Source organism: Rutilus rutilus (assembly GCF_951802725.1).
Source record: "Rutilus rutilus genome assembly, chromosome: 2".
NCBI classification, from domain to species: Eukaryota; Metazoa; Chordata; class Actinopteri; order Cypriniformes; family Leuciscidae; genus Rutilus; species Rutilus rutilus.
In genome coordinates, this window is record NC_140210.1 from 38409460 (window position 1) to 38431949 (window position 22490).

General features: G+C 38.0%; 1 protein-coding gene and 2 long non-coding RNA genes across 3 annotated transcripts; 1 reads left to right on the forward strand and 2 right to left on the reverse strand.

The window, feature by feature from the left end:
* Window positions 1-525: 525 nt before the first annotated feature.
* On the reverse strand, window positions 526-4873 carry spryd7a (SPRY domain containing 7a). Its single transcript, XM_084401522.1, has 5 exons — window positions 4607-4873; window positions 4090-4206; window positions 3832-3998; window positions 1828-1930; window positions 526-1323 (listed from the first exon to the last, which is right to left on the reverse strand). The coding sequence occupies exons 1-5, from the start codon at window positions 4710-4712 to the stop codon at window positions 1226-1228; spliced, it is 591 nt and encodes a 196-aa protein (XP_084257648.1). The 5' UTR covers window positions 4713-4873; the 3' UTR covers window positions 526-1225.
* A 954-nt stretch (window positions 4874-5827) lies between these two features.
* Window positions 5828-11293, forward strand: LOC311285749. Its single transcript, XR_014626410.1, has 3 exons — window positions 5828-6014; window positions 9548-9725; window positions 10142-11293. It is a non-coding gene; the product is annotated as an uncharacterized lncRNA (long non-coding RNA).
* On the reverse strand, window positions 8897-21788 carry LOC311285750. The gene is made up of 3 exons (XR_014626411.1): window positions 21439-21788; window positions 11036-11074; window positions 8897-8983 (listed from the first exon to the last, which is right to left on the reverse strand). It is a non-coding gene; the product is annotated as an uncharacterized lncRNA (long non-coding RNA).
* Window positions 21789-22490: the final 702 nt, after the last annotated feature.

Consider the following 22490-nt stretch of genomic DNA (forward strand, 5'->3'; position numbering starts at 1 on the left):
ATTTAAATACAATTTTATATATATATATATTTGTTGTGGTAATTTTTTTTTACTCCATAATGTGAAAGAACCGAATCGCGGAAATGAGTCGGACCTCCCATCACTAGTAGATGACGGTGTATTTACGTAGAACCAGAGTGATGCGGAGAAGATGGGACACAGGGTCCTGTCTGGTAAAGTTTTTTTTTTTTTAAATATATGTTTTATGAATACAGACTAGGGTTTTACCCCCACTTAATTAAGGTGTTCAGGGTAAAGCTTTGATTCGACAGTGAAACAGTATTGGAGTTAAGGCGATGTGTTTCATTGGACCCGTAGGCTACAGTAGATTTGCGTCAGCGTGCGTAGATTGCGCAAGTTCACTCAGCTGCCATGAGCAGCATCGCGCCAAAAACGTACGTAAAGATGCGTCACTAGACAAGCCAGTGAGATGACGGTAGTTCAGTAGAAATTTGCATTTTGATAATAAACAGGATCGTTTAAGTCTTAAATTAAGGTATATACAACAGATGACGTCTATATGCATTCAGGTGACAAAAGCAAAACATTTATTACTAAATGACAAGACACAAACAAGACCTGTCAGATTAAAACATACAAAAAAACCTCACATTCAATATTCATTGGTTTAAGACAATTTTGTACTTATTAGAACAAACCACAATTAAGGAACACAAACAATCAGATATCATTTGACTCTAGGTAAAAATATGAATTCTTGAATTCTAAATATATATTTTTGTAGAGCTTGAATAAATCAAAATCGTTATGTATATGTTATGTGGGCTGCAGATCAAACATCAGACAGACAAAAACAATATGAAATCAAATAAAAACAACGAAAAGAGCTTTTAACCGTATTTTGAGTCAGTATCAGCATCTCGAGTCAGCATCACTTTGTTCTCTTGAAATGTAGAAAGTATAAAGCTTTGATTGTCATCTGTAATTTGTGCTCTGTTAATACATCAGTAAATGTACAGTGTTTGACAAAGTGCAAATTAAAGATGTGTGCACAGATAAGTGTGCAGATGATATCGCTCACTGAGTTCATCTTAAAGACACAGGATGACTTAGAAGTGGCCAGATGTACACAAGTCAAAATCACAGATGACATTAGTTCAATTGAGCAACACAATATTTAGAAATCATTCATAACCATAGCACTTTCAGATCCCGGCTGTGGAGTGCATATCTTTAGTGTTGTATATACAATATGTCATGAACTTTAGAAGATCTGTTGTTCAAAAAGAATCTTCTGGTAGCCTTGTGGAGGAGTATGGTAGAAGTCACTAAACTGACAATCCAATATTGCACTATCATCCACTGTGAGGGACAAGACAAAGGCATACATGTTTAGATGTGTTATTAAACAAAAACATATACTTAACAATAGTGGCATTGCCAAAGAATGACCAAAAGGCTGACAATTGGTGAACAACATTTTTTGTCAATTTGAACTCTTCATTTAAACAAACTCAACCCTTTCATTGTATAGACACAAAATCATTTTTCCCTACAATTTACTTTAAAAAAAGCTGCAACCTTTGATTTTGCAGAACTTTACCAATTCAGACAATGTTGCAAGGTTGTCTTTAAAGTTTAAAATACATATTTACAGCAGAGTAGAAAAGGGATATAAATATTGTGCATCAAAGAACATTAATTTAAAACAATTCATGACTGACATTTCTGTGCAATTTATCACAAACTGCAAAGGCAATCCTATAATTGTGTTACTTGAGTAACAGAACAAGTCTTCTCTCAAAACTACACTTACAACCAAACAAAGATGTTAGCGTTTAGTAATAGTTATTAATCAATACTCACCATAAACTACAGGATAAACGGTTCCTCTGATGCCTGATGCCGGACAGTTCATATTCTTTCCGTTTAGGTACAAATTCAGCTCCACGTGGTCATACGAAACACCCTACATTCACACGAACCAAACAGATACATAAAGGTATTACACACAAAATGAACAATCAATTGTGCGTCATTTACATGCCTTTGCTTTCAAGCAGGAAATTGGCATCACCCTGTTTCCCCAATAGGATTTTTCTATTGGCTTTTGGATTACTGCTGAAAATATGCTCTGACACCAACTAATGTTTATGATTCCTACACATTTTGTTTATCATGATAATCTTCACAAATAAACACAGCATTTATGAATGTTGATGTTCGGTAACGGCCGTACGCAAGTCTAGTTCCGGCGGAAGAGTGACCTCTGACCCGACGCATAACGTATCAATTGACGAAAGTGGAAGCACAGTGGACAGAGCGAAACAAAACACCGGTGGACTAATCAGAAGTATAAAACGATCATTTTTTAAAGAGAACTGTCTTTAAAAACGATTTGTTTGAACCACGAGAGACGTGTACTCTCACCTAAGCTTACGCTATTCCTACGTCGGGTCAGAGGTCACTCTTCTGCCGGGACTGGAGCCAGAGATTATAGTTTATAAAGTTATAAAAATGTGTATTTTTCTTACAAAACCGCATCACTTCGCTTCAGAAGGCCTTAATTAACCACTGGAGTAGTATGGATTACTTTTAAGATGGATGCACTTTATTGGGCATCTATGGCACCATTCACTCGCATTATAAAGCTTGGAAGAGCCAGGATTTATTTTTTTTATATAACTCTGACTGTGTTTGGCTTGAAGAAGAAAGTCATTTACACCTAGGATGGCTTGAGGGTGAGTAAATTATGGGATAATTTCCATTTTTGAGTGAACAAACCCTTTAAGAACCCTTGTTATTATTATAGGCAGCAAATCCCAAATTCAGTGCAGAATGGAAGCACACACATATACAGACCCTTTCCAAAAAATTGGAGTATCATGGAAAAGTTTATTTATTTCCATAATTCCATTCAAAACGTTAAACTTCCATAGATTATAGATTCAGCGCCCACAACTTAAACGATTTCAAGTATTTAGTTGTTTATTTGTACATAATTTGGGCTTCCAGCTCATAAAACCCACGAAAACAGGATTTCAAAAAATTAGAATATTACATGAAATCACACAGTAATTACACAGTGATACCATGGTCATTGAACCAGGCGTTGGTTATTTTGGCAGTGTGGGCAGGTGCAAATCCTGCTGGAAAATGAAGTCAGCATCTCCATAAAGCTTGTCTGCTGAAGGAAGCATGAAGTGCTCTGAAAATGTCCTGGTAGACGGCTGCGTTGAGTGGACAGCACAGTGGACCAACACCAGCCGATGACATGGCTCCCCAAACCAACACAGACTGTGGAAACTTCACACTGGACTTCAAGCATCTTGGATTGTGTGCCTCTCCACTCTTCCTCCAGACTCTGGGACCTTGGTTTCCAAAATGAGATGCAAACTTTGCTCTCATCAGAAAAGAGGACTTTGGTCCACTGTGCTTTATTAAATCCAGAGTCAACGCAGCCGTCTACCAGGACATTTTCAGAGCACTTCATGCTTCCTTCATTTTCCAGCAGGATTTGCACCTGCCCACACTGCCAAAACAACCAAAGCCTGGTTCAATGACCATGGTATCACTGTGTAATTACTGTGTGATTTCATGTAATATTCGAATTTTTTTAAATCCTGTTTTCGTGGGTTTTATGAGCTGGAAGCCCAAATTATGTACAAATAAACAACTAAATACTTGAAATCGTTTAAGTTGTGGGCCCTGAATCTATAATCTATGGAAGTTTAACGTTTTGAATGGAATTATGGAAATAAATAAACTTTTCCATGATATTCGAATTTTTTGGAAAGGGTCTGTATATTTATTTACCAATAACAAATCCCATACTAATTTGACATTAACATTATTGCCACTGATACTCACCACAATATCTCCTTCCTGCGGTAAGCTGTTAGCAGGTAACCGGTTCTTTTCTTCGTTGTTGTGGTACACGGTGCCATCTTGCCTGAGCACAAGGCTGTGTGGGTCTCTACCCATTGGGATCTGGTTTAGATTTGCTTTCTTAGTTGCCACTCCTAATCCCCACACACCTGCAAGGGGCAAAGTTCACTGCAGTCACACCTAATGACTAAAATTAACTAGTCTAACATACAGTAAATGATAGCATAGCACACATCTTACCTGTGGACTGAATCTTGAATTCAAAGTAGCTTTTGTTTTGATGGAGAGGGGCGTTTGCGATGCACCCACCAGTTCCACATATACGTCTTCCACTCTTTACAATGACAACGTCAGTGCCTGAAATATCATGAAAATAATTATTTACCGAGACAATTAATTGCATAACAGAGACCAAAATTATTACTAACGTTAATGCGTGTGCTCTTCATCCTTTTTCACGCTATGGATTTTGTTTCATTCTACTACTGCTGGTGATTTATTATTTTTCATGGTAGTGAAAAAATAGCATGAAATTCCCGGTGAATTATCTCCACGCATATTCTGTCATTGCAGATGCCCAACTCAAGGATCATACTGTTACCTATCGAGTCTGACAGCACTGACACGATCGCAACACTTTAGTTTAATGTATGGAGACAGGCGCTTTTCTGAAGGACAGCCTTGTGCATCATACTGTGATACTTGAACTCTTTTCCGTCGATATAATGTGTCTAAACAGTCAGATCGCATCACTCACCCATGTGATGAGTGTCCAGCTGAACCGTGGGCATTTCCTTCAGCGTTACGTGGCCACTGTTATTGTCTACGCAACAGGCAAAACAGCACGAAAATAAAGCCGCCATAATGGTATTTCTCTCGCAACAATTCCCTTAGTTAAACAATGTGGTTAAGCTCTATTTAACTCTTTTATGGGGGTTATTCATGCAATAAATCGAAGGAGGTCATTTTTATTCTCCCTAGATGCTAAGCTACCAGGATATGACGTGAAAGAGTCTACCGGTACGTGGAAGGTTTTTTTTCTCACACTTAAAAAAAAAAAAAAAAAAAAACTTTTCCATGATAGTTTAACGGCGACCTCTAGTGACCGGCCGACGGGCCAACTATTGAGGAGATAAAACTCGGCCAAAATGCTGTTATCATTTACTCACCCTTTCTTCCACGTGGAACACAAATCGAGTTGTTAGGCAGAATGTTATGGGCTGACTCGCCTCAGGCACGACTCACTTTTATGACATAATTTTCATATTATGAAAAAGAGCCAAAACTATTATTTACTTTTGAGTGAAAGAAAGTCATACGAGGTGGGAATGAAGAGTGAGTAAATGATGACAGCGTTTTCATTTCTGGATTTAAGTAACGTTATTCCTTTATGGGAAATTCTAAATCCACGACTAGAAACCGAGATTGTTACCAAATCGTTAAGTTATTTTTGACATTGTTTTCTTTGGGAGACAACATGTTTGGTGTAATTTGTCAACTACCAGACCAGGTAATAGGACTAAAGTTTGACACAACAGACTGTTTCTACTTTTACTTTATTGCATTATGAGTGCAAGTATGGATATGTGTGTGCGAATGTGCGAGACAGATGCGCAAATATGAAGGATCGGGATCGATGTGACCTTAAAAGCTTTTAACCTGCTCTCCGCCACTCAGTTACAGCTGTGAAGTTTTGCATAGCAACAACCTTACCGCTCGAAAGTAAGGGGGTATCTATATCTGACCAACTTCTTTCAAAAACGAAAATATATATTTACTTGTGTTCATATATTATTTGCTCTCACATCAAAGACAGGTGTAATTAAAATTTTTGAATAAAAAAATGGCTTGTTACTTGTGTAATACTTAACGTATATATTAACTTTTGCTTGTTGTTTTTGAAGTTCGCTAGTGTTGAAATCTGCACAGCAACAAGCGCCATGATTGCGTTTGCAGAGTACCCTGGTAACTGGCGCGCGCGGTTTCTATCCAATAACAGAGCGCGTGATGTGTTCGCAGTTATGCGGTGGAACTGTTTTACCCAACATCCCTACTTTTCATAGGATTATTGCATTAATGTAGAAACTAATTATTGTGACTAACATCACGGTCTTGTCCTTTGGGGTGACTAGTAAGCAGATGTCGAGGTAAATGGACCAAAAAAGGTAAAGTAGTCACAATATTTTTTTATCATGGTCTCCCTGTCGACCTTTCTTTTCTTTTTTTTAAATAATAATTTCTGATTTAGCTTACGCTATTTTTATATTTCATAAATACCATCGTGTTATACGAGAGAACATTTTAATTTATAACTTTTTTTAGTAGGTAGACTTCTTATAACTTTGCCGAAATCGACATGTTGTGAATATGAGGTGCAGGTGATGACATATATGAGGTAATATTATGAGGTCTGTATGCTTTTGCATAAACAATATGGCATAAACTAGTTACAAACAGCAACGAGATGCTGAACATGAGCGCATGCCTTTGCTTTTTTGAATGACAACAAACCCGTTATTTTCAGAACTGCCCAATCAGATTTCAGCATAAACCTGCGCGTTGCTCAGCTGTGACTCTCCAAATGAGGTTTCTGTGGAAATTACCGGGGAGGATCTCGCCTTACCTGCCAAGAATAGCTTATTCAGAGAGAAAAAAAAAAAAAAAGTTGTGCAGCCCTTTTTGGTGCACTATAAATTTCCGCTTCAGAAATTGTTCAGCGCGTATTGTAAAGTACAGTGTTCACGCTCTAGTTCAGCCTAGGGAAGAAATGACCTCAGTGACATGAGAAGGGAGTGACGTAAAAGCAGAAGAAAGTGACGTGGTTTCTGCCCTATTTTTTTCTCCTCTTTTTTATCGGTTCACATATAATGTCTGTGATGTATTACATTCGACGATTTCATTGATTTCACTCGTACCTGCTTTTATGTAACCCGATGTACAATATAAATGGACGTAGCCTACACGTAATGTGTCAAATAAGGGCATGTCGTTTCAACTCTCGACTTACGAATCCATTTCAGATGATGGTGACGGCATCAATCACATTTAACACCAGTGACACCAAACCAACGTTTATCGGTTATATAACCATAAGTGACCAATCACAATGAGAATAAAATGGTTTTATAGATTTGTTTTAATTTGTTTATCAATGATGTTTAGGCTGCAGCTTCACACAAGTAACTTTTTTTTTTCTTCTTTTTTTTTTCGCTGGCAAATTCCATTCATTTTTACGAACTAAATGAGTAGTGATCATCTTTATTGTGTGACTTTAATACACAGAACCATTAAGGACAATCAGTGCAGCTGTTTTAGAGCAGTTTTTGTAATGATATACAATGATACGTGCAGTACAAGTAGGCTACATAAATACTAGTAAGGTCTGTTTAAACTTTCTACGTTATGTTCACTAAAGTCTTAACCAAATATTCAGTGCTAGCCTAGGACGCCACAGACGATTTTAAATTAGTTGATGGCCAGTTGCTTATAGATAGAGAAATTGCCTTTTTGTGTGTGTTACTTTGATGCATTGCTGGGTTTAACACATTTATTGTCATGTTCGTTTTTATTATTATTATTTATTAAGCAGGTAAAAAATGTGAGGACCCTGCGCTTCGTCGTCCAACATAATCTGGGTTTCTTTTAAGAAATGTATCAACTGAACAACTCAAAAAGCCTATGCTGAAGATAGATAGCGTGGTTTACCCTGCCTGGTTCGGGTACATTTAAACAAGCGAGTGTTAATGTGGCCAGATATTAGAGTTAACAGTGTTCTTAACTCACTTCTAAATAAAGTTAATTGAATTTGGGGCTACATTTTATTCAGGGCAGGATCGTCTCTGCGGCTTTTGTCCAGTCGTCTCCCTCAAGGCGACTATAGGTCAACTTTGTGTTTCGACTCAAAAGTTTTAGATAAGCATTTCTTACAACGCATTGTCATCTTTCATTTGCTTATTTGACCGATTTTTATGCAATTGGTCCGGATGAACGGAATGGCCTGATGTTGGACCCGATTTGAAGGATGTTTCCTCAATGTCGCCTGAGGAGAAACCCAAGCGTTTTAGCGGAGAGGGAGTGTTAAACATACGTTTAGCTTATTAATAACGACCCCTTACAGAGGGAAAGAAACACGAGAATAAAAAACAGCTAAAAGTGCCAAAGGAGGATGATCTAGGAACTGGTGATTCTGTCAGTACCCCCTTTTCTCTAAATCTCCTAACTCAAAAGAAACAGGGTCGATCTGAAAACCCTCAAGCCGTTTAAAGTTCCCAGAAGATGGCGATGCTGCGTTACTCAAAATGTGGGAAAGATGGAAGGTACATTTACTGACGTGATGATGTTAACACTGTATACCACACATTTTATAACTGTCTTCGGCAATGTGCCTCGTCCAAAACAGTCATCGGTAACTTATTATTACAGTCTATGTATTGTTTGTTAAAATGTGTTGAGAAATGCTGTAGAGATGTATACAGGTTTGAACAACTGCAGTTTGCGCGCAGCGCGGCTCTGTGCAATTAATCTGACTTGATGCAATTGTTGTGATTTTAATGCTTTTAATGGTATTTTCCTCTCACTGCATGTACATAAATTATCAACGAGCTCAACTCACTTTTACAGAAGCATCTGACCAGTTAAAAAAAATTACATTAACAAGTACACAGCATTATTGTACATTTGGACAGCATGTTATTAGTCAGTCGTTAGTCTTCTTGTGCTTTCCTGAGGAGATGGGGGATCCCGAAGCACAGACGGTAAACGGCCCGCCTAACTCCAGCAGCACGGTCAATACTGGAGGATTCGCTAGTGCTTTGACTCCAATATTTACGTGCTGCTACAGCCAGGCAGCCAGTCAGTCACACGGCCAAGTTCAGGAGACTCATTGGCACACACGTGGTATTGCTGCTGCTGCTGTTATTCTTGCCTACTTCACCTTCCTGCTGTCCTTTTCACCCGTTTGTGTGCGTCTGTCCTGTTGTTCTTGCCGCAGCACAGTACGGCCTGCACCCCCGTTATAACTCACAAACCATTCTGTGCTGCTACAGTACCGACAGGCCCCGCACAGAGCGCGCGCTCACGCACTCACGCGAGGCGCGCCCACACAGCCGCACATACACGGCCCTCGTTTCGCAATCTGAAAACACAGGACCAACAAAAATACAACGAGTCATAAGTGTCAATATGGCTACATTTTGTCATTAAATGATCCCAAAATGATATTGACAAAAAAAAAAGGCTTCATGCTTGCTCAGAACAGTATAATCTAAAATCAAAGATAGGAATAAAATGACAAGATGACAAGATGAGACTTCATCGGACTTTTATGTGGGCTGTTGTTTCTCACGTTTGGTTTTTTTGCAATGCACATGCAGACATAGGTGGCCATTGACATAATCATGTATGGAAAAAGTGTACAAGTGTAATCTATTTTAAAACGTTTTAGGGGTCCAGTAAAGATATTTCTTTTGTTTCTGTTTTAAATGGCAACCTAAAAATATGCAGCTGTCTAATTTCAAGGTCGAATGCATTGGTTTCCAGGTTTAAAAGTGTTAGATCATGAAAAGCTTCGAGTTTGACAAATGCACAAATTAAATGAGCATCTGTTTTTACAGATATAGAACTTTTATTTTCACAAATGTAACATTCCTGCTCAATATAAGCATATCTTTTTTAACTTTCTTCTTTTTTTTTTTAACAGCACATTTCTATTCTACGGTGATGAGAGTGGATATCTCTGGAGAAGTACCCAGCACAAAATCTATTTGCATAATTTTGATTAGATGTGATAATACGGTACCTGTTCTGAGAAAAACATGATATTCACACCATTCTTACACAACCTGCCTGCCTCTCACTGATGAAATCACAATTGCCAGGTAAGTGATTAAAAAAAGTTCACTGTATCCAAACCTTTAGTGACTGTTAAAACATATAAACTGAGTGTGTTCATACGAGAAAGCAATTTACCGAAGCTGTCTAACTGAGTTGTATTTTTTTCTACAATTATTTTCATATTCAATATAAGATTTGCAAGCATATTCATAGATGTAATTCAAATCAGTCAAGACAAGCATTTTTAAAGAACCATATGAGTAAGCTGAACAACAAGTTTTGTCCAACTATATTTGACATGACTCTTATGCGGTGGGATGAGTGTAAGAAATAATTTACATGTCTTGTGTGCAAAATAACTGGACTAATAATAACGATAATTTCAGGCATGACTAACATGACTAGCAATATTTATCATGTTCTGTTTCTAATGTTAGTTGTTTTTGTAAAACCCCCCCAGGTTTCTGTTCCATTCAGTATACGCTCATGTGCTTTTGTACCAGGTGAGCCAATACTGACAAAAAACTTTTGGTGTAACAAGCAAGAGGACAATGGAGCATCTGCTGTCTATAAGGCTAAAATTACAGGTTATGAAAAGAGCCCCATGGACTTTTCAGGGTGGGGGGGAATAAAAGCATTCCCTGACAAAGCCTGTAATTATAATATTTACTTGTGTTGTTTGTTCCGTCTGTATGCCTTTCACTTTATTGTTGCTTTTTCTTTGTTAGACAATCCATGAGGATATAGAAAAATGAGTTTTTCTACATATTTTCTTTTATGCATATCAGAAATCCGCCTATTTCTTACACTGTGTCCTAACCAGACGCGACAAGATTCCGGCGACAAATAATTTGTATGTCCCCACTAGATGCGTAAATATCAATCAAAACCCACAGCCAATCAGAACAGCGTGTGGGCGGGAGCACCAGAGAGTAATCTTGACGGCACTCGCAAGAAAATGGATAAGTAGGCTACATAATCAAATTCACAAATATTACACCATTTAAACATTTTTAAAAAATACACTTGTTTGTTCACAGTTTGAACGTTCTAGTTTCCATTTGTTTAATTTCCAATTATCCATTGTTGCTTTTACAGCTTCAAAGCTATCACTAAGTGACATTCAAAGTCACATTACACACTTTTAACATTAAATAAAGCACATAAACAGTACCTGAGATTATCATTGCCACACTTTGTGTTTGTTGTTCCAGCGCTGGTTAGGACAAAAACTCTGATTAACATGGAAAAGATACCTTTTATCGCGTCACGTCGCGTGTAGTTAGGACACGGTGTTACACTGTATTTTTACACCCAGTAATAGAGTTAAAACTTCAGTCAGTGGTGTACTTACAGTTACTTGACTTTGTCACAGCTCACTGTCATTCCTTTCCTGGAGAAAACAAAAATAAAGGGATATTTATGAAGCACAAATTCTGGCTCTTATGTTTCTTAAAATATAATTACAGGTAAAAAAAATACAAAAGTGTGCCATCTGTATAGCATGCGGTGTATTATTTTACTGGACTGGTGTAATTATGTGCTTATATATTATACAAAATATTTAAATGAATGCAGCATAATCTAGTTTGAAGATAAATTCTTACGTGTCATGGTTTGTGACTCTCTCTCTCTCAGTGTGTGTGTGTGTGTGTGTAATTTCTACCATCCCCAACAAATAACATCAGAACACCACCAAGGCTATGAAGCACAAAATATGTGGTTTAATTATATATATATATATATATACACACACACACACACACACACTCATATATACATATATATATACAGTGTGTGTGTGTGTGTGTGTGTGTGTGTGTGTGAACAACACACGTCTCCATTAGAAATACAAAGGATATCTAAACTAAAGGACAAATGTCACAAAGTAAGTTTTAATAATGCGCACAAAAAATATCAGTGTAAAACTTGTTCTAATACTGACACACTTTTTGAAAAACTAACTTTTACAGGATATCTTAGAAGCACACCGATGTTCAAGCAATGTAACAAAAAAAAGAGTCATAATTTCAGCCTAATTACTGAGAAACATCAACAACTAAAAAATATTTTACACTAACAAATAATTATAAATTCATTATTTTATTATAAAACAGTAACTTAGTAATGAGAACTATACCAATAGCATAAAGCTCACTGATGGTTTTCATGTCTCAGTATTAACTGACTCACAGTGACTGAGTATGCAGGGTAATAAAACCTAGAAGCCCATCCGAATAAAGTTCATTTATACATTCAAGTAATTTATATTGACCGTTACATTACAATGCACACGTGTACCTAGATTAAACAAAATAAAGCACACTCGACCAATAAACAAAATAATTTATTTGATAACCAGAACGACATACCCTGGTGACGTGAAGGGGTTAGTCTGATTAGTGTATTTTTACGAGGCTGCAGCTAGATGCGTTGTTCCCTGTAACTTCGTATGCCAGAAGTTAGCAGAGAAACATTCACTTCCTACCACAGAAAGGGGAAGCTGCTCCCATAATTTAATTTGCTTTTACAAGAGTAACAGGCAAAGGGGGCAAAGCAAGCACATAAGTGTGTGTGAAAGCACACTTCTACACACAAGATCTGCCCAATGGGATAGAAGAAAACAATCTGACATTTAGTTTTCATCTTTGTGCACTGAGTACTTTGCTCAATATACTACAAAATACAATATTTCAAGAAAATTAATTCAAAATAGTGTAAATAATTGTACTTGTGACTATATTTCAAAATAAAGAACAGGACGCTTGAATCTACAACCAATATACAATATTAACTAAACTACATATTTTTTATTGCACAATTTATACTTAAGTATACAATTCATAAGATGTTATTATTTTATTATTTGGTCAGTCTTAAAGGCGCTGATTGTCTGACTCTTAATTGCCACTAAAGATGGCAACAAATTTTTAATTCTCTTCTTTGCAAAGTGTGCTTAGACGTGCAGTACAGCTTTAGATTATTATAGTGCATTTGTACATGAAACATTACAGCACAAAAGCAATATGCAAGTCATCTCATAGCATATGAATTTAGTAAAAATGCAGCAAGCACTTTAAATGGGGGTATACAGTGCCAGTCCCCCTAACAAGTGCATTTGCCCTGGTAACGTCAGATAGGAGCAGGCCTGGCAGCACATGTATTACTAAGAAGAGCTTACAATGAAGAGCTCTGGCTGTTTGGCATCAGAAAGCTCGGCTGGCGCTGTGTTCCTCTTAGCAGATAGCTTTGTAATTGACACTCAGATCAAGATTTTCATTTCTGTGTTTCGCATCTAAATGATCGTTTACAAAAGGACACACACAGATACACACCCACCAAGAATCGAGAGTCCTCTGCCTCTGATCTCGCTGAGCAAACAAACACACAAACTGAGGCCTGAGTTAGGCCCGAAAATCTTTTTTCATACCCATCGGTTTACCAGCAAGTGAAGCTATGAAATCAAAAGCAAACGCCCCAACATTCAGGTTTCTTGATAATAAAACGGCCAAGTGACTCGTCTTGTTTTCCCTTCAAGCTACTACTTGAAAGTAACAACATCAACCAACTTCTTTGAATCTTAGAGGCCCTTCGATAACTTTGTGGGCACATTGAAATGAGCTAACAACACAAAGAGTGTGTGAGTGTGTGTGTGTGTGTGGGGGGGGGGGGGGGACGACGACGACACACAACTGAAACCTCAAACTCATTTTGGGACCAGTTCTGCTATTGCATTTACAGTACTTCAAAGAGTCACTATACAATGTTTACAGGCATATTCAGAGCAAAGGGACATCGATAATTTTGTAAAAAAAAAAAAAAAAAAAAAAGGTTATATTATCGACGGTAATACTGCTGCTACTAAAAAAATTAAAACATGATCTCGCTTTGAAATAAATACATCACTTACAAAGCAAAGGACTACACAATGTGAAACCTATTATAATCAACATGAGTAATATAACCGGTGATGATGCCTCAAATAGCACAAAAAAATATCAGTATACTAAATGCTATGGGCATAACCTACTGTAACATGGCTAACTGGGGGAAATATTTACCTCCATTTTAGTTGAGGCCATTGGACAATGCTGTTCCATTTTCAAGGCCTACAAATTAAAAGAAACAAATCAAAATTAAGATAAAAAGCATGAAGACAACTCGCATGCCCTGCACCTACTAGTTTTCAGTATGGTGTGGGATGGGTCTGAGTCAAATGCAATATTACATAACCATAAATATAAGGCAAAAAAGGCATTAAACACTTTGGGCAAATCACAGGGACCAACAGGATCACTGGTCTAGCTGTATGTGACACACTGCTACCACCAAATACACATGAGGATTTCCATTTGGACTTGGGCCAAGAGGTTATGAGTCTACAATCCTGTTATAATAGTGAGAAAGAAATGTTCATAATGAACTAGTACAAGTCATAATGAACTATCATGGTTGTGACTAATATGTCACGGTCACAGAGACACAAGAGGGAACAAGCTAACGCCCACTAAGATCAAAGTTTATCACAGCAAAAAGTTGGAGAATTTCTACTTTGTCACAAATTCGTTGCAACTGGGTGAAAATACTGCAAATGGACCTTGAAGGGACAGATAAGCGTTTTACAAAATATAACACTGTTAATAATTCATAGCCTGCCCTTAATAAAAATGACTTACAGGCTTGACTAATAATATCAAATACAATCTTTGGCCTTGAGGACTTTTTCTACTAGCAAATGCAAAATTCGAATCAAAAACAGGATTTAAAGGTGCTAAAGAGATTGGTTGTTTTTTCTAATTATTGTATACTTTATTTTCTAATAATGTCAAACTCCTATAACTTTACCTATAATGTCATTATCAAAGGTGGTTTAACGCACATCAGCCAACATCTTGAGTCTTTAACAGGCTGGCTGATATCAAAGAAATGCAAGCCCTGTATGTAACCTTTAGTCCTAAAACTGAAGGCAAACTCAATGTAAAGTGGTCTAAGTGGGTCAGCGTCGTAATGTCCAGCCTCTGCTCGTTCACAATAGACCACTGAGGGATCACCTCATGACCACAATTGCACACTGACATGAAATTATAAACACAAAAGGATTTTCAATCCTCGCTCTAAAAAGTTACTAGTGTGACATTCAAATATCTGTGGAAAATGTATTCAAATGTAAGTTATTGTTTTATTTGTTTGCATTTATAAATAATTGGTTGTATTTATTTGTTTGTATAGGGCGTGAATAAAGAGCCTGGGAGGGTTCATACAGGCGCAGTATTCAGTCGTGAAAGAATAGTTGTTGTTGTTGTGGCTGGGCAAGCAGTAACTGAGACATGCCGCCATGACAATATCTGTTTTATACATTCCTCATATTCTTTATCTAGTTCGCTGGAAGCCATATTACAACATAAAGATTTTACTGTCACTTGTTATAAAAAAAATATATACTTAACTGTCTTATTTTGGGTTCATGTTTTAATGAATTTAAGTTTCAAGTGAATGTGTGTAAAGTGTGTGTAGAAGTAGCAAACTTTAATAATGAACTATTACCAATTTTACAATAAATCCACTACAGAAACATACTATAATTATGAAGTATTGTACAGTAATCATATAGTTATATAATTAAGTAGATATTGACAGATATAAATAATTCCCTTTTTTTGTGTGAGTGTGTGTGTGTGGCAAAAACAAAAAAACATTGGTGACCGAGCTATTGCACTGCAACATGCAATGACTAGGCCTACATTAAACCATGGATTTTTTTTTTTGTTTCAATAAAAACACTACTGTTAACGCTACTGCTCAAGCTCAATATATATAATTGCTTATGCTTATGATGTAAAGTGATCGATGTTTCTCCTTAAAACTATTAGAAATATGAATGTCTTTCAATAATTCATATGAACAGCAATACAATGCAGCGAGTGAAGAAAAAATCCACTCGAAAGTTATTCAAGTCAACCATATTGTCACTCTGACACAATGTAAAACAGTCAATAACCGAAGAAAAATCAATTCTGACTGAATAAAGTCAAATTTGGCCTCAAAAATATTGTTACAGTGGGTGGACAACTTACACTGTATTTAAGTCAGACATAACAAAAAGTCTTGCACATAATAACACTTTTGACAAAGTCTATAGCAGCTGGAAAAAATAATGGCATGCTTTTTTTGTTTTTTGGTCTGTTTGACTTAAAAAATATATTCAAAACAATTATCTCTTGTATTAAGTACAGTTTAATGGCTTGTTTGCCTATATGGCATGACTGTATCAAAAATTACCAATATTATAAACCATGCGTGAAAGAAGTCTGATAATTTTGGCTCATTTGAATCTCCAGGTGCGGCACACCCTCCAAGAGACACCCAATACACACACACACACACACACACACAGAATGAATGTGAGGAGAGGAACACACACCTCAGCAATTCTGCAACTGACATAGGCTTTTTCTCAACAGGCCTGCATTTTCAATTCCACCCCCACAGTAGTTCAATGCTTCCTTTTCCATCCAGTTCAGTAAAAAACTGCACAAAAAGTTACTTATTGTTTCAAAAATGGAAACAAATACCCTGCCACTCATTACAGAAGTTGGAAAAAAATATATTTTTTACAAAAGTGGTGCTGCTAAAACCTGCCAATAAACATAGCAATGCAGATTTCTGTTGTAGGTCAGGAAAGAATAAACGTGGGTAATAATAATTATAAGCTAAAGCCGTGCGTAATTCTACCAACTTACATAAGGTGAAATTGCCGTGCTTGCAACCACACTGCTGAACTCCAATTCACATTTCATGAAAAAAAGAGAGGAAAAAAAAGCTGAAAAGCAAGAATCTCTTTCTCTTGCAGACAAATCGCGTCCTTTGCTCTCCTAGCTCCTTAACCAAATGCACACAAAACACCAAAATACCCTATTAACACAACGACACTTGACGTTTTATAATATCCACGTAGTAACGCAAGTCAGCACGAGACTCTACATCATAAGTCATGTAATCTTTTAATAAAAGGCACATACCATAGTTGGCCATTAAGTCTAGATGTAACATTAATTCCACTGCGACGTCTCAATCGAGCGTTACATTATGACAGCGTCTGGTCACGATAAAAAAACAACTCACGAGTAACTTTTTTTTTTTTTTTTATCAACACGGGCTTTCGTGTCTTGACGTATAAAATGGCGCAAAGTATCCCCCCCTAAAACAACATGCATCGAGATAGTTTCACAACAACTCTAAAAAAAAAACCAAAAAAAAAAACGAAATTATAATCAAAGTCTTTTTATGGCAAGCTCGATAAATAAACCGTTTCAAACATCTTACCGGATCAGATGGCTGATGTCTCTTCTCTATAATCTGAGTTGAGTGTCTGATGCATCATCATCAGACTCGGACACACTGTATCTGCGCAAGCAGCAGCTCGTCCGTTACTCCCGCTCAAAAAGCGTCATGAAAAAACACCAAAATGACACAATCTTCATCACCACCGCGCTGAATCCCAATCCTAAGACCCTCTGGTATTTTCCAGAATTTTTCTATATTTTTCCCCGCATCCAGCGTTATTTTTATGTATTATTTTTTAAAAATCGCAGGTTTTCCATATACGCAGCTGAAATATAGCCCCCCTTTTTCTCCTTCGGCTCCTTCACAATCGGTTCGTATTGGTCACTTCTGTGATCGTCGGCATCAGATCGCAGGCGATTTTGCTCTCTAAACGTGGTCCGACCGTGCTGTTTTCCTACATGCAGATAACAATTCTTAATTTTAAGACGAATCGTCTCGCGCTGCCTCTCTATGCGCGCGCTCAGTGTTGATGTTATCGCCGCTCACTCGAAAATGGCGCCGAAAGTGACTCTCCTCATTCAAATCGGTAAGAGCCGCCCCCAGCTCGCATGTGCATGCCGGGAACATGGACTTGGAGAGCGGTTTTGAAGGTGGGAGATAGAGAGATTTTACTGGAAGAAACATTTTTTCATCCCCCATCAACGACAACAATCTTGTAGCTATTCTCTGTAACTGCACGATAAAGGACGTGTATGCATTTAGAGGATAGAAACCCCGTGTGCCTCTGCCAATTGAAGGGAAGCACCCGAATCTGGACAGATAAGAACATCAGAAGCCTCGAAAAATAAAAAAGTAGCCCTTGGCTATCTAATGCATGTCATTTAAGCTATTTCATCCAGTACTTCCCTGCCAGCTCCCTATAGAGAAACTTATGTAAGGTGTTCTTCTGTATACGCCCTATGCAAACTGATAGTTCAGTCTCAGTGGTGTTGTAAAATATCCATTCTACTCAGAAAGAGAGGGAGATATGACCTGGTTTTTTCCTCAGCAACTGCTTTGTGACACACTTGAACGCCCAAATCGTAATGCTGCCCACTTAAATCCACACACAGATACTCTGTAGTTGGAGATACCAACACAAAAGTTACCCCATTTCTTGTAGCTTGTGTGATTTATAACCAACATTCAAGTCTCAAATAAGCTGACTGAATCTACATTACCCCCATGTCACCCTGCTGCCAAAAAAATGTGTACTACTGATAATTTCCCCCTCAAAGTTTCACAAAGTATTGTTTTACAGCACGAACATATATTAATAATCCACTTTTTATATAATAGGTCTCAAAAATCAGGTTTATCATGCACCTCAACTTTGTTAATGTTACATAGATTGTATATAAATATCACAGGGCTGTTTAATTAGCTATATTAAAAGACCTTGAGCTAATACAGCATGGATTACAGCCAAATACAGCAAATGCTTTTGGAAGTTTAAGGCCCTGTCTCACCGCACATTTTATACAGCTAGTTCACTATTGACTAATTCCTGAATTCAGGACTCCTGTCATGGGTCTGGTATCATATTGTGAATTTTTTCATAATGCAAGTACATTTTGACAGCAAGAGATTGCTACTGAAGTTTAACACACCCTCTATTCATTGTTTGAAACTCTGAAACAAATCAAACCCTCTGCCTTCACATTTCACCCCTAACAACTCTTGAAATAGACACACAATACAGGGCTACAAATTACACTCTACTTTTAATGAAAAGATGCCGAATTTTAATTTGATGAACTCATTCTGTAAGTTACCTTTTTGGTGTGAGGAGCATTTATTTGCATTGCCTTTAACAGGAACATATGTATTGCAGATTAGAATTAGAATCGATTTATTTTTCAGTTTGATGGCAATTAATGTTACAAGTCGAAGAGGTTATCACTGTAAAAGAAGAAATAACCTTGTTGAAAATGTGCTGAGTCAGCATAGGGCCCACTACAATTGTTGTATCACTGAAATTTTGTGGATTTTTTTTATGCAATATCTGATTATACAAGTCTACATTAAATCATTGACCTGATGGGTTATTCATTAATGTGTAATATTTGGATAATCTCTGACTGTTAAGAAATGAATCCCAAATAAAGCTGATGTAGTAAAATACAGAAAGGCAAGAAAACTTGCCTCTCGGTTTATTCATGATCCTAACATTTCGGTAATTAGCAGTGTATAAGTACGTCTGCTGTGCACCCAGTGCACTCCTGCACCCTCCACTTGTCAAACTTTTTTTTATAGGGGTGTGAAAATAGGGGCAGTTGTAAGGGGTGAACTTGAGTGTGTGTGTTTATGAAAGGGTTTTGTTCTCTCATTGAAGGGTCTCAGACCCCCACCCCACCCCAAAGCTGTCTGAAGCAGCTGCACCCCTGTGATCTCTTTAGTATGAGGGAGGGGGTGGGAGCATGTGAGGGGACAGCCCCCCTTTTACAGAGGCCAGAGACTACACACTTAAGTAACAACATCCATCAAAAGTCAATAGATGCCTGCAAGTCAAGTCTGAGAATACAACATGCAACCTTCGACCCCTGTTAAGTGGGCCGGCCTAACAAGACACAGCCACTGACTCATGCTGGTTTGTTTGGTTTATTAGAGACCCAAACTGGAAGATTTCTTACCAAATTGAACGGTCTCTGATCACATGGCTTTACAATACAACACAAAAATAAACTCTGCAATTAAAGGCTTTATACATGCACACCAAATAGGTCAGGTATATTCCTCACGACCTGTTAACAGAGCAAACAATTCATTCAGCACATACACACTTTATCTTAATTTTTGTTTTGGGCATTATAGCCTAATGTATTTGGAAAATGTTGTATCAGTCATAAAATAAAAATATGCTTTTTATATAGCCTATGTAAGTTGTGTGCACTGGCAACACAATTTCAGTAAATTTAACATTTTCTTTATCATGTCTATTTAATGTCGTATGATATAAGATTGATTTGCATTCAGTGATTTTATAGTTTTGTGTTAGTGAACTGTCTTCACTTTGTAGCAAGTCGTTACATGGTATTTCATCAACCCTGTCTAATGCATGCCACTATCTATCATTATGGGGTTTTATGAGGAGTACCGGCAAAAAAAAAAAAAACGTTTTGACAGAGATAATGCACAGATCACTGCGACAACAACAACAAAATCCTACTGACCTCGTGTATATGAGTTCGTTAGTTTCCCTTAAGTTAGCTCAAAGGCTGCGGTAACGTAGCCTATTGATCATTTGAATGTGGTGAGTTTGGTCCACACAATAGCCTACATACACGACATTGTTATAAGCCATTAACAAGCATCTCGAAACATTTTTGTACACTCGTCAGCAGAGCAACTGGACTAAATTTTAACCATTACTCTGCTTGTGGCAGTGAAAGGGAGGCGATTGTGCAGACACCGACAGATACAAAGACGCAACAGAAACAGCAGCCACTTCAGCGGTACGAACTCAAATCCAACCGGAAGTCCCGCCCCCCAGCAGCTTTAACTTCGATGATGTAACCCCTGTCCAAATTTAGAATGTTGTTGATGCCTCAGAAGTTTTTTCTCTGGCTGAGAGCGCTGTCTATCACTCGACGTCACGGCTATCCTGTTATTATTGTAAACAGTCTACCCGTTCTTCTACTGTCGTCCTCCACCTCACGAAATTCTCCCCCGGTCCTTTGTTCGCAAAGTATCGGATCGGCATTACACCAATAGCACAGGCATCGTTTGGCCGCTGAAATAAAGCGCGCCTGTTCATACTCAGCTGTACGAATGAGCAACATGTGAGAATATATTGCTTTTGAGACGCACAACACATCCTCGTATAATTTTGTAGCGGCGGAATGGAAGAGGAATGCAGCTTCAGTGTAGTTGCACATAATAACCCGGCACTTCACAGCTTGGCTTTCACTACAGCTTTTTGTGTTCGATGATGTATGCATAGGCTACGCGCTCCAATCGCTCTTTTGATATGCTATTCAACCATTGCGATTCCGCGAAATTAATCGTGGAAAGTGTCATTGACATTAGCGAGTTACTTCAACCCCCCCCCCCCTCCCTCACCCCCCAACGAGAGCGCATCCAACGCCTTTTGTTGAAACCCTTCGCGAAACACAAATAAACATTCATTCAAAAAACTAGCGCCTTTCTTTTCAGACCTAATAATAACTATGCGTCCCGCGCTTTGGTTGTTTACTACCTCCGCGTATACATACATGAATTTTAGATAAGCCCGATAATGAATCGTAAACAACACGGCAACTTTCGTCCTCAAACATTTAAATCGCACAGCCAACACGAGAGAAAAAAACACTGTGAATGGCAACTCAACAACAAAGCTTCGGTCCGTCGTATTTCCTCTTATGAAGCAGGGCAGCGCGAGCGGAGCTGGGGAGATTGGGTATGGAAAAGAAAAGGCTTGTTTGTGATACTTACTTCAGGCTTGGAATAACCTGGAAAGTGCAATTCCATTTTAACGTGTACGTCGAGTCAAAGAAGCCGCGGTAAAGATATTCCGGTAGAACGCCGGACTCCCATCACTGTGTCACTGAAGCCATTCTCTATCTCTATTATTGCAATTACGCCAAGCTTCAAGGAAGTTGTCCTTTTGTTCCAGCATTTATACATTGCGTCAATGTTGCGAAAAGAGGAGGCGGAGCGGTGGCACTTGGAGTAAGAGAGAGAGAGAGAGAGAGAGAGAGAGAGAGAGAGAAAGAAGCGAGCAGCACACGACCTTATGTACACAAAACCCAGACCCTCCACCCTATAACAAAATCGACGGGATCAGATGAGATCACGTGTCCCCACTCACTGTACAGCTCAACTCATACGGGGCAAGATATGCGCGCGCTGGAGTCGGAAGCGCGAAGTGCCAGGCAAGTCTTCATCAAAGCGCTGTGATGACAAAGCTCGAGTAGCAGTGACAGAGAAAACGGATATCTTTGTTATGTGTGTATATGTGCATATACATCTTTTTACAATATATGTATTCATGTTTTGGTAACGTAAATCTTTTTTTTTACCATGTCTTTGCAGTTTTTTTATTTTTATTTGTATATTTAGGCTAATCAGTAGCCTACTGTCAGTGCACGGTGACCATCCAGTTACAAAGTTCTGGTGGAACGCCTTAATCTTGTCATGGTGTATTCACAAAGAAAGGCTTTTCAAAGATAGTTTCAATATATACATGCATGTATACAGTATAGTTTGCTGTAAATTTAATTACTTTATGTAGTGATACATGCGTGTCCAACTGAATCAACCGGACCATTGCTCCAGTTACAACAGAGTTGCATCACGGAGTTTGCTTGTCGCTTTTCTGCTTCGCTCCGCGACCAATAAAGAGTCCGGTAGATACTCAATTAGATAACAAATTTGTTGTATGTATGTATGTATGTATGTATGTATGTTATTAAACCCAACAAAGCCATCTTCATGATTTAATTCAGATTAGCTATTTGAAATCCGTGTACGAGTGTTGGCTCATA